The following is a 12,579-nucleotide window of genomic DNA, read 5'->3' as shown; positions in this document are numbered from 1 at the left end:
GCAGACATGTACACACACATAATACACACAAATGAACACACAAGACAGACATGTGCACACACATACAAACACACAAATGAAAATAAAAGCTGGACAGTGGTGGCACACGCCTTTGATTCCAGCACTAGAGAGGCAAAGGCAGGCGGATCTCTGTTGAGTTTGAGGCCAGCCTGGTCTATAAGAGTGAGTTCCAGAACAGCAGAAAGAAAAAAAGGAAAGGAAAGTGTTAAAACTCTGTGGTAACAGACAAAACCCAACAAAACCACTGTTTAAAAATAAGGACTACGGAGCCAGAGAGAATCAGCCCTTAAGCGAAGGCACAAGGTACCCCAGAGTTCAAGTTTATCCTTCAGACATAGTGATTGTGGCCAGCCTGGACTACAAGAGATCCTGTCTCATAATCCAATAAAAAAAAATGGAGTAAAGACCTAAACAGAGAACTTTTAACAGAGGAATCTAAAATGGCAGTAATACACTTAAGGAAATGCTCAACATTCTTAGTTATCAGAGAAATGCAAATCAAAACAACTCTGAGATTCCTTCTTACACCTGTAAGAATGGCCAAGATCAAAAACACTGATGACAGCTTATGATGGAGAGGTTGTGGGGTTAAGGGAACATTCCTGCATTTTTGGTGGGAGTGCAAGCTGGTACAGCCCCTTTGGATGTCAGTGTGGTGATTTCTCAAAAAATTAGGAAACAACCTTCCTCAAGGCCCAGTAATACCACTTTTGGGTATATATCTAAAGGATGCTCAATCTTGCCACAAGGACATGTGCTCAACTATGTTCATAGCAGCTTTGTTTGTCATAGCCAGAACCTGGAAACAACCTAAATGCCCCTCGACTGAAGAATGGATGAGGAAAATGAGGCACATTTACACAATGGAGTACTACACAGCAAAAAAAAAAAAAAAAATCACGACATCTTGAAATTTGCAGGAAAATGGATGGAGCTAGAAAACACTATATTGAGTGAGGTAACCCAGACCCAGAAAGACAAACATCATATGTACTCACTCATAAGTGGCTTTTAGACATAAAGCAAAGAAAACCAGCCTACAATTCATAATCCCAGAGAATCTAGACAACAATGAGGACCCTAAGAGAGACTTACATAGATCCAATCTACATGGGTAGTAGAAAAAGACAAGATCTCCTGAGCAAATTTGGAGCATGGGGACCATGAGAGAGGGTTGAAGGGGAGGGGAGAGGCAGGGAAGGGATCGGAGAAAAATGTATAGCTCAATAAAATTAATTAAAAAAAAGAAAAAAGAGATCTTGTCTCAAAAAACAAACAAAATACTCAGAAAAGAAGAGGAAAGGAAGAAGGGGTGCCGGGAGAGGGCTCGGTCACAGATGAGCACACACTCAGGCTCTCCAGGGATGTGGGATGGTGGTCCAATCACTGCCCCTATCAGAGCATCCCTCTTGTCCTGATCCAGTATCTGTGTGTTTGGTTACTTGTGGTGCTGAGGACAGAATCCATGTGCGCCCCCTAAGCACTCACTCTGCGCCTGAGACACCCCTTCTGGCAATATCTACCTTAAATGCAGCTGCCAGAGAGGAAGCCAGACACAGAGCAAGCAAGATGTGACTGCCTCACCGAAAAAGGTACCAAGTCACGTGGCTAAACCAGACAAGAATTATGGGCTAATATAAGTTATAAGAGTTAATAAGAAGCCTGAGCTAACAGGCCAATCAGTCTATAATTTAAAAAAATGCAGCCACCTTTTGAGCATACAATTCTATCTTTGTTGCTCTCATCAATGAATCAATATAAAAGAATGTGTATTCGTGAGCTTTTTCTAACAGTGGAACCCATAACCAGAATGGAATTGTGGAATAAATCCATATTAGTTTTTTTTTCCTCTTTGCTGTGACAAAGGGAACTTAAAGAAGGCTTTGTTTTGGCTCTTGGTCTGAGAGGATACAGTCTACCACCTAGGAAAAGGCTTGGGCAGAACATGAGGTCACAAGGAGGGATGAACCCTGGTGCTCGGCTTTCATTTCCCATTTCCCGTTTTTTGTTTGTTTGTTTTTGTTTTTGTTTGGTTTGGTTTGGTTTGTTTTTTGAGACAGGATTTTTCTGTAGCTTTGGAGCCTGTCCTGAAACTAAACTCGCTCTGGTAGACTAGGCTGGCCTTGAACTCACAGAGATCCGCCTGCCTCTGCCTCCTGAGTGCCGGGATTAAAGGTGTGCACCGCCACCGCCAGACCCCTTTCCCTTTTTATTCAGCCTGGGATCTCCTTATGGAATGGTGCCATTCACATTTTGGGCAAGTCTTCGGTTCTCAATTACACCTCCCTGGAAATGCCCTCATGGACACAGTCAGTAGTCGGTCTCCTATAAGATTCTAAAATCCTGTATAGTTGGCACTGAAGATTAAGCACCACAAATATCAGTAAACCCAGAAACACAACCTGCTAGGTAACCATTCAGCAGGATTACATGCAGCTCTCCCCACATGCGCTGTTCACCTGACTGTGAGCATAGCCTGCAGGTCTCACACAGCTGTCCCACGGGACTGGAGACAAAGGGACAGATGGTTAACTGTCTTTGTTTCTCGGGATACAAGAGCATGTATTATTTTTGTTATTAAAATGTAATAACATTTGGTGACATGTTATAGTGCCACAAGTTATCATTGTCTGTGGCTGTCATTTTGTCCCCTGATGGCCACACACTACTGACCTTATGGGTCAGGGGAAAGTGGCGGATAGACTAGTGACTAGGGCGGGCTACTCGCCCAGGGCTTCCCTGCTCAGATTTGCAGCGATGACTGCCACTGATGGCGGTGTTTTTTGTACTGGTGCAAAGATGACACGAAGGTGTCCCCTTATCGGAGCGCTTTCTTGCCCCTGCGGAGTGGGGAGGTTCTAGGAGAGGCCCTCCCGAACCCGAATCCGAAGTGATACGAGGTGCGGAAGTCCAGTTGTTTGGCGTCTCTACCACAAGAGAGCGCGCAAGAGCAGCGAGACAGAAGGACACCCGGGCAATGAATGAGTTCTACAGCAAAGTCCCGCTCCTTCCTCCTCCGCTCTTCTCCCTGTGAGCCTGAGTCTCTGAAACTACCGATGTCCTCAGTGTTTGTCCTTTCGCTGGAGAGTAAGGGCTGGCAGCATGAAGAAGAAAATTCAGGCCACCGAATGTTAACTCGGGCCTAAACGAAATAAGGCAATAAGCCCGCTAAACAAAATCAGGCAGGGAAAGAAGTGTAGCTCAGATAGGATGCTTGCCTGGCGTGCATTAGACCCTGGATTTGATCTCTAGTGAGTGGGGTAAGGGGGGAGAAAAAGGAAGAGGGGGAGACTGGCCAGTCTGGGTGGAACAGAATTTACAGGGTCAGCACTCACCCCAGCCTGGCCTTGAATAGTAGTGTAGCCTCCCACAGACAACGTGTGTGAAGAGAAACTTTGCAGGAGACTTGAGGGGTGGCAGAGTTAGAAAGAATGAAACAAGACCCCTGGGTGGGAAGCTTAAAAGAAACCCTGGATATGGCCTAGGGGCTAGGAAGGAGATTGAAGAATCTTACCTTGACCTGGTCCAGCACCACGAGAGGCCCATTGACGCTGCACACTGTCCTGTAGGCTGGGGAGGGGAGGAGTGGGTGAGGTTCTCATCTCTAAGTTCCACTATGTTCTAACGCAAGGAAAATGTATGTGCGTTCACTGACACACACGGACACAGTCACTGAGACGCGTGGGTGTGCATGCACACACACACACACACACACACACACACAGAGAGAGAGAGAGAGAGAGAGAGAGAGAGAGAGAGAGAGAGAGAGAGAGAGAGAGAGAAGCATCCTGTCCCTTGCCCTCTGTGCACCCCACCTCCTCCTCCTCAGGCTGGGTCATCAGGGTCATTAGCTGTGACAGCGCCAGCCACCGTTGCTGTAAGGGTCAAGCTCCTGCCACAGACCCCCCACTGTCTCAACACCTGCAGGATGCTGGAGGAGGGCTTAAGGGCAGAGGCCTCCTCGGAGTCTTGCCCAGCCCCCCTGAGCTCTCCACCCCCGGTGCTCCCCTCTGGCCTCGACCCCCACCTCACCTACTCCTTCTTTCCATCTCCACTTGAATTTTCCAAAAGCGTCTGGGCACAGCTGTGGCCTCCTGGGCCCTTCCCAGACCCCACTGCCCTCCCTCCCCCTGCACTGATGAGCCCTGTGAAGTGAGGGTGCTGTAGCTGTCTGCTTCCTCCACCAAGCCTGGCCACCAGGTCCCATCACTGGGCATCCTGTTGTGGACATGCCAGAAAACCAGGAAGAATCTCTCTCTCTCTCTCTCTCTCTCTCTCTCTCTCTCTCTCTCTCTCTCTCTCTCTCAGAAGAGAGCTGAGCTCACAGGGTGGCCCTGCTGGGGTTAGCTCAGGGACTCTGAGGAGGGTGTGGTTCCTTGACCGGGGCAGAGGAGGAGTACCATAGCTAGTCTCTCCCAGGGATTCTATGGGGCACCAGTGATACAGTGGAGACAGTAATTTGGCCAGACCAGATGAGTGGGGTGCGGGGAAGAAATTGGGTCACTCACAAGCCACAGAGCTCAGGGGAGGTGGGCACAATGGGCCTGGGACTGAGAAAAGCCTGGGTCGGAGTCACTGGCATGCCTGTGGCACATCTTGGGAAGGGCCTGCCCTGAGCCCCACATCAGCCCACACCGTCCCACAGCAGGCCTGGCCTGGCCCCAAAGTTCACGCCTTGCCAGTCATTTAAGCTGTTTCCCAGCACATGCACAGAAAGATCAAACGTACAAGGCCATTTTGCTGGTCTCGGCAAGGACCCTCCTAGTGTAAGGACTCAAGTCCTCGTGTAAAACTCCAGTCTGCTCCCAGAATTGCCACAGTAGGATGTACCATTCCCTGCCAGAGCGACATACTGCCCCTCTATCATCTTTCTTCCCTCTGCCCCTGAAGGAGGTCCACCTTTATCCGAGGCAGGATCCAGGAGAAGCCCCTCCTGGGGTGAAGGGCTAGCTCAGCACCCTGCATTTGTCCCTCAGGCCACCCTACCACCCGTGTGCAATGGCTCCCCCTCAGTCTCCCCCCACCCCTAACCCCCCCAAGACGACTTCTACATCATGAGGCACATTCCCTTGGACACCCCTGTCCTCCCCCTCTTCCTCCGCATCCTGAATCCTTGGAAGAAACCCACAGTGTCCCCCATTGAAGGGCTTCTTACAGAACAGCCCAGGCTCTGTTCTTCCCTACTCCGTCTCCCGCCCCCCAGGAGTCTTTTCTTCTCCCTTCCTTTCTTTAAATTCTAGTGTTGAATGCCATCCAGCTGCCCCTAGGCAAGGCATACAAATGACAATCCACGTGTAGAGCCTAATGTCCAAAAGAAGGGACAGAATAAGCATGGTGTTACTGAAACTCTGAGAGACGAAGGGCAGGATGGATGGACCACATGGGGGGCAAGATGGTCAGGTGAGGTAGGTGCAGAGCCCAGTAGGCAGAAGAGACGAAAGGTAGAGTGGCCCCGGGGACCAGAGTAGATGCCCAGGGAAGAAGCATTTTCAAGTCAGGGGAACCCTCAGGTTAAGGGGAGCCTTCCAGCCAGCCCCAGGGAGTTGAGGAAAGTTCCCACTGCAGAACTGAAAGAACCCCTGGCTGCTAAATGCTCAGTGCCTTGGGGGACAGAGAAGAGGGAGGTGACTCAGGACTCCTCTGGGTTGGCTTCCAGTGTAGGGAGAACTGTCAGGGATGGATGGTCTCTACCTCACTCTGCACACAGGAAAGCACTAAGTGGTTCTATCAGTTCATTATTTCCAAATGTCCTACATCAGAATCAACAGGTATCCCCTTATCCCCAAACCAAACGGGAGTCCTGATGACCAGCGCAAGGGCCACACCCCCAGCTCCTGCCTGCTGAGGACCACAGAGGAGAAGGTGAGAATGTGTGCAGTATTGAGGGCAGGGGTTGGTGGTGGGGTGGGCACGACAGACACTCTGAGGATAGTATAGAGTCGAGCTGGTGAGACCAGCAGAGGCAGAGCCAGGACCAGCACTCCACCAGGGTGGGGAAACTTTTGGACTGGCAGGTGAGTGTTTCCAAGTCTGGGAAGAACTGGCATTTTGCTAGATCCATAGAGCTGGGGAGAAAGCAGCAGTGAGTCTGGATCAAGGGTCTACAGGGTGGGGTCAGAGTAAGTGGCTTGTCTCAGGAGAGATGAGAGCCACAAAGCCCAAAGGGATCACTCTGTTTCACAACCTCGGGAGATAGCACATTCTGCTTTCTTCTTTGACAGCTTTTTGTCCTGTGAAATCTGTTAGGCCTGAGGTCCAGCAATTCCACCTGGAGATGGAGGGTAGGGAATTATAGCCTGAGCCCCCTGCCTGAGTGAAGGAAGAAGGGATGGGCGTGCAATGCTGGGGGTACCCTGCCTGATGTGAAGGGGACTGGACAATGCTGGGTGGCCTACCCCACCCTCTGGGAGTCAGGTTGGAAGATCTTAGCTTCCCTCAGGCCAGACCACATGGCGACTACCATGAGGTCTAAGTCTCTACTCAGCACCACAGCCTTCCTTCCAGACTGCAGGATCCACCCCTAGCTGGAGGCGGGAGTGGCAGAGCAGCTGGAGGAAGGCACAGCTCTCCTCTCTGCATTGTGGGTCTCACTGTAGAAAACACAGACTGCAAGGCCTTCAGGCCTTGCCCCTGCCTGCCTCCTGCAGTGCTTCTCCCCTGGAAACCCCCAGGACCACAGACTGGCACCCCAAGGGAGTGTAGACCCCCAACACAAGACTAGGTCTTTTCTCAGAACCATCTGCTTTTACTGGATTTGTGTGTGTGTGTGTGTATGTGTGTGTGTATGTGTGTGTATGTGTGTGTATGTGTGTGTATGTGTTTGTATGTGTGTGTATGTGTGTATGTGTGTGTATGTGTGTGTATGTGTGTGTATGTGTATGTGTGTGTATGTGTGTGCGTGTATGTGTGTGTATGTGTGTGTGCGTGTGTGTGTGAGTGTGTGTGTATGTGTGAGTGTGTGTGTATGTGTGTGTATGTGTATGTGTGTATGTATGTGTGTGTATGTGTGTGTGTGTGAGACAAGGTTTCAATCTACAGTCTAGGCTTCCTTGGGACTTTCACACTTATATATCAGGCTGACCTCAAACTCATGACAGTCCTCCTGCATCATCCTTCTAAGTGTTGGGATCATAGGTGTGCCAGCACACCCATCTTTGAATTGTCCAGTTAGGACTTGGGCAAAGGGAAACTGAGAAACAAAGACAGCCCTGACTGGTGGACACCCTGACTGTGCCCTTACATGGAGAACTTCAGCTGGTGCTGGGGCACTCAGGGATTAAGTCGCTGCCCACCCAGGGATGTACCACTTGACCCTGAAGAAAGACACAGGGTGATGAGCTGCCAGGAGCCCTCGCTCCGCTGACCTCAGGGCATTCCCTGAATGGGCTTTCCCCAGACTTCAGCGGACCTCTCCCCTGGCCCACCCCTTCCCATTGTCTCTGACACTGAAGTTGTCTTGGGAGTTGCTGTGTAGAAGAGAGCTCCCTACCCCCACCTCCCCACAGCCTTCCCTCAAAGGCTCAGCAGGGCTCCTAGGAGGTCCTAAGGTCCTAATTAGTGCTGGACCCGCCACACCTGCAGTGTCCTGTCCCCTCCCTCAGCGGGCTCGAGGCCAGGGTAGGGGCAAGCCTAGGGCAGAGGGTCTTGCTCCTCCACCCCCATCCCAGCTGGGGGATCTAGGGGAGGGGGTCACCACTGGAAGATGGTGGTCTTGGAATCAGAATCGACTAGTTCGGACTCCACTGAGACTTCCTCCCCTTTGGCTCTCAAACCCTGGATGAATGACGTGACCTGACTCCATCCCTCCAACCAGGCTATCACATGTCCTTTTGCACCTTTGCACAAGCTGACCCCACCCCCACATGGAATGCTCCCCAGTGATCCCACGTTGCTGCACTACCTCTACAATAGGCCAAGGCCCTTGGGGGAGGGCAGGTTGCTCTGCTGAAGGAGGACCCTACTTCAAGGTCATTATTGCCAACACTCATGTCCAGTCCCAATGCTTGGAGTTTCAGAGTAGAGGGACCTAACTAGAGGAGGAGGGCAGAGAGGGGACAGCCTGCCTGTCTGGGGCGGGAACAGTACAGGGGAGGGGCCTCTGGACTCTTTCCATTCCTACACTTGGCCTGGTCTCCCAGGAAGAACTCTGTCCAGGTACCCAAGAGGAATATGAGGAACTAGACTGAACCAGACTAGGAGGGTATCCTGGAGGGCTAGCCAGCCCCTAGGCCAGCCCTACCCTGAGGGAGGACTCTCAGCCTGTGGCAAGGTGAGGGTACCTTGGCAGAACCCAGAGGGCACACTGTCACTGTGGATGTGATCATAATGTCTTGGGTGGGGGTGGGTGTCAGGACCTGCAGGGTGTTGACAATAAATAAGTCTCCGGCAGGAGGAAACTGGTGAGAGCCGCTCTATCTTAAGCGTTCCCACCTGAAGAAAAAAGGGGATGAGGGGAGGCTGCACAAAGGTTGAGCCAGGAGATCCTTGTAGATCCCTGCAAGGCCACATTCCAGAAGGAAAGCTGAGCCTGGAGGTCCAGGCTCCTGCCCCACCCAACCTGGCAGCTCTCCTTTGCCCACAGGGGGTTGGGCCTGCAGGAGCAGGGTATCACATGGCCCAAACTCTGGGCATAATGGGGCTCCTCTCTCCACTGATTTCTGGGTCCTGGTGACCCAAGCTTTTGTCTGGGGGAATGTCTCTAGACTCTATATGTCCATGAGGCAGGGACTGCAGGGCTCCTTGAGAGACCTGGCCTGCCCCTATCACCTTTTTCAGTAGCTGTGGCACACTGTGTCTGTCTCAGCCTCAGCTGGTCCCAGATCCAGGGCTCTGTCCCCTGAAGGCTGAACAGACTCTGCTCGCTCTGAGCTCAGCTGTCCAATGCCCTGTATATAGCCACACCTTCTCTGTGGGCCTGGGGAGCTTTGGAGTCAGTATGAAGAATGGGTGACTGTGTCTAGCTCCTTCCTGCCACCCAGCACACCCTGTTAGGAGGAGCCTCAGGCTCTGCTCAGCTAGGGCCACTCAGGCTGGTTTACTCCAGCGGGCTGGGCTGCCTGAGACTTTACCAGAGAGAGTGACCTTGGACAAGAACATGGTGGGAGGTGGCTTTGGCCCTGTGGTCCTTGCTAGGTTTTCTGTCCCTGGCATTGACCTGGGCCACCCTTACAGGTCAGGCACAGAGCTGCCTGCTCACAAAATGAGGAAGGCACACATGTATGAACAAGTACATGCTCTTACCCCAACAGTATCCACACGTTGCCACAGTTACATGTGTTCTCATATATCATGTAAGCATAAGTCCACATATGTTCTCTCTCCCATTGAACACACATGTACATTATATCCAAACATGTGTGTGCACACACATGCTCACACACACACACTGTTGTACATTTACCCTCCTCTTTCCTGGCCTGTGGAGAATGCCATGGTAGTAATGCTTCTATATACAGATTCTCTCCCTTAGGAGATGATGCAGGCACAACTCACTGGCTACTGAATTCCTCAAGTCAAGCGCCCCTGACTATACTGTTACACACATCACTGCAGATCCGTTTGCCCACTCATACATGCCCACATGTGTTCTCATTCCCTCCCTCCCTCCCTCTCTCCCTCCCTGCCTCCTTCCCTCCCTCCCACCCTCCCTCTCTGCTTTCTCTGTCTCCCTCAAGCTCTTTTTGGACCCTGGGTTTTAGATGGGGTCCTGATGATAACAGTTGCTACTTGGCCCTCTCCTCAGCCTGAATGGGAGCCTCCATCCCTCCACCTGCAGAGGTGGCCCATGCACAGGGGCTGCCACTGCACGGCTGGACCCAGAGTGCCCTGACCTCTCTAGGTCTCGGTCCTCCTTTTCAGAGGTGAAAGCATGGTCCCAGCAGCCGGCTCCCCTCGCCAGCTGGACATGCATACTCACTGACACGGGGGTGGGTGATGTAGTTTCGGGTCACAGCCTGTGTATGCTCTCGAGCTGTGACTGGGTCACAGCTCTTGCTGGTGAGTTCCTCAGGCCTGATGTCTACTTTCGTGGCCATGGCGTGTGGAGAGCTGGGAGTGAGTGCCCGAAAAGGCTGGTGGCAACCCTGAGACTTCAGTTCCAGCTGGAGCTGGAGCAGGCTGCTCAGCCGGTGCCAGCGGCCACCCCTCCCCTTCCTTCTGTCCCTGCCCCCACCCCACACCCCTCCTCTCCCAGGTTGACTGTAAACAAGGAAGTTGGCCCACACCAACTCTGAAGGTTTCTCATGCACAGGCTGAGCAGATCCTGTAGTGGCTGCCCCCTGGGTACCCAAAGCAATGAAGGACAGAGCAAGGGGCAAGCATTCTTTCTACCTTCTGTGCCCAGATGTCCCTTGGCGCAGCTCCCACAGTGAGTGTGGCTTCAGCTTTGCCTTCTTTCAACAAAGTCCTTGTCCCTCACCATTTGACTCCTTGGTCTCCTCATGCCCTAGTCTTGGCAGATTGTCTTCTCACTGTCCCCACAACCTGCACCCTTTGTCCTGAGCCATACTGGGTTCCCCTCTCTCTCCAACTCCATCACCTTCATCGCCTTTAAAGTTCATCTCCTGGTCAGTTCCAGGCCACCTCCTGCAGGAAACCACCATATTCCCTAGATCAGTCTAAGCTGTCGGCCATGCTCGCTACCCCTCCAGCACTGGTCCATGTCAGGCCTCTGCTCCTCTCTCGCACGCCATTCTACCATTCTGACAAAGAACTCTTCTGGTGGGAGCTGGGAGTGGCTCCAGTGGAGCAGGTCCTGGTTGATGCTTCCATGGGTCTACACAGCAGGTGAAATGACATGAGCTTTCGTCTGTGGTCCCAGTGTTAGTTTGCTCTGTGACATACGCTAGATATGAAAAGGCTGCCATTGCGGGTAGCTGTGATGGTTAACTTTGGCTTCCAGCTCGACAAGACTTGGAATCATCTAGGAGATACGCAGAGTCCTCCCAACTCCTGCCGCCACCATGCCTTTCCCACCACAGTGTAATCTCAAATTGTGAACCAAAACAAACTCATCCTTTGGCAGGGACTTTGTCATAACCATGGAAAAGTAATGCATATAGAAAATTGGCACCAGGAGTGGAGTTGTTACTACAACCTGGCCATGTGGGTCGTCGGCCTCTGAGACTGGTTTGTGAGAGGAATGGAAAGAGTTTTTCAGCTGCAGCCTGGAGAAGCCCTAGCATGGTGTAAGAAGAAGAAAACTGGCCATTCTGGTGGAAGCCTAGGATGCTAAGAGTCGAAGCCCAGAGCGTGAAGTTTCAGAGGAGAACAAGGGCTTAATGACAAAATGGGCTAGAAGTGATTCATATGTTCTAGAAAAGAAGCTGAACTTATTCTGCCTGCACCATGAGAATTCGGGTGAGACCGAATTTACAGGTACTGGTCTGATCTATTCAGCAGAGGGACCCTCACAGCAGGTATGGTGGTTTGAATGAGATCGACTGCTGGAACCGTACATGTTTGAATACTAGGTCTTTACTTGGTAGAACTGTTTGGGGGTTAGGAGGTGTGGCCTGGTAGTAGGTGTGTCACTGGGGCTGGCCTTTGAGGTTTCTAAAGACTCCCACCATTCCCAGGGCTTGCCCTCTGCTTCTTCCTGTTTGTGGGTCTGTGTGTGGGCTTTCAACTGCTGCTACAGAACCCGCCATGACAGTCACGAGTCTAACTTTGCAACTGTGAGCCCCAAATAAGCTTCTCTATAAATTCCTTAGTTGTGGTGTCTTATCACAGCAACAGAGAAGTAATGAGAACCTCAGGACAGCATTCAGGCTGTGGCGTGGTTCCTGCTCCCCGATCTTAGGCAGTGAGAGAGGGCAGCGTGCGTGCCGAGCAAAGGCACGGAAAGTGTACAGTCCGCCAAAGAGAAGGCGTTTAGCATTACAGTCAGAGCAGGGATGGAAGCACTGGGCTGTTGGAGAGGTTAGGGCCATTATAGAGAAACATGGGACACTAAGAAATGGCTGACCAGACTGAAGGCAAGTGAGGATGAGAACGAAGCATGAGCACTCACCCCAGCTTCCTGACTGAGGGTGCAGTGTGACCAGCTGCCCCACTTCTGCGGCTCTGCCTTCCTCCAGCCATGCTCGGAACCAGCCCTCTCCTCCCTCCCCTTGCTTCTGCTACACGCTTTGCCACAGGGACTAGAAAAGCCAGTGGTGCAGTGAACGGCTTTCTGAGAATCTGTAATTGTTACAAATAAAAGCTAAATGAAAGCAGTATGAGCAAGGTGGGATTTTTCTGCGTGCTTCATGCACAGGGGCTCCCTGCAGGCCAGCCTTGCTCCGGGTACTTTTGATGCCTTCAGAAATCCTCTCAGCTTGCCCTATTCACCCCGTTGAAGGACTGCTCGCCCCAACAAGTAGTTTGAAGTTTGAAAGAAAAGCTTACATAGGAGAACACTTAACCGGAGGAAGCACAGACATTGTAGGGCTGTGGAGCCCAGATGGAAGCTGTGTTAATGGTGTCTGTGGACACCAGCCCTGATTTGAGGCTCCTGGTTTGCTACACATTGAGGACAAGGACAAAAGGGAGTGAGTTGGTGCTTCTGGGAGCAGTTCC

The 12,579-nt window shown here is 51.7% G+C and overlaps 1 protein-coding gene across 1 annotated transcript in view; it reads right to left on the bottom strand.

Moving 5' to 3' along the window:
• Window positions 1–10,055, bottom strand: part of Atp6v1b1 (ATPase H+ transporting V1 subunit B1) — a 19,059-nt gene extending 9,004 nt beyond the window's left edge. Inside the window, exons 1-2 of the mRNA XM_005369812.2 lie at window positions 9,938–10,055; window positions 3,536–3,591 (exon numbers count right to left, since the gene is read on the bottom strand). Of these exons, the coding sequence (XP_005369869.1) occupies window positions 3,536–3,591; window positions 9,938–10,055 (174 nt within the window). The remainder of the gene's footprint in view (window positions 1–3,535; window positions 3,592–9,937) is intronic.
• Window positions 10,056–12,579: the final 2,524 nt, after the last annotated feature.

Source organism: Microtus ochrogaster, unplaced genomic scaffold, assembly GCF_000317375.1.
Source record: "Microtus ochrogaster isolate Prairie Vole_2 unplaced genomic scaffold, MicOch1.0 UNK62, whole genome shotgun sequence".
Taxonomy (NCBI): Eukaryota; Metazoa; Chordata; class Mammalia; order Rodentia; family Cricetidae; genus Microtus; species Microtus ochrogaster.
The sequence above is the reverse complement of the archived record's forward strand: the minus strand, read 5'-3'. Positions and strand labels throughout refer to the sequence as shown.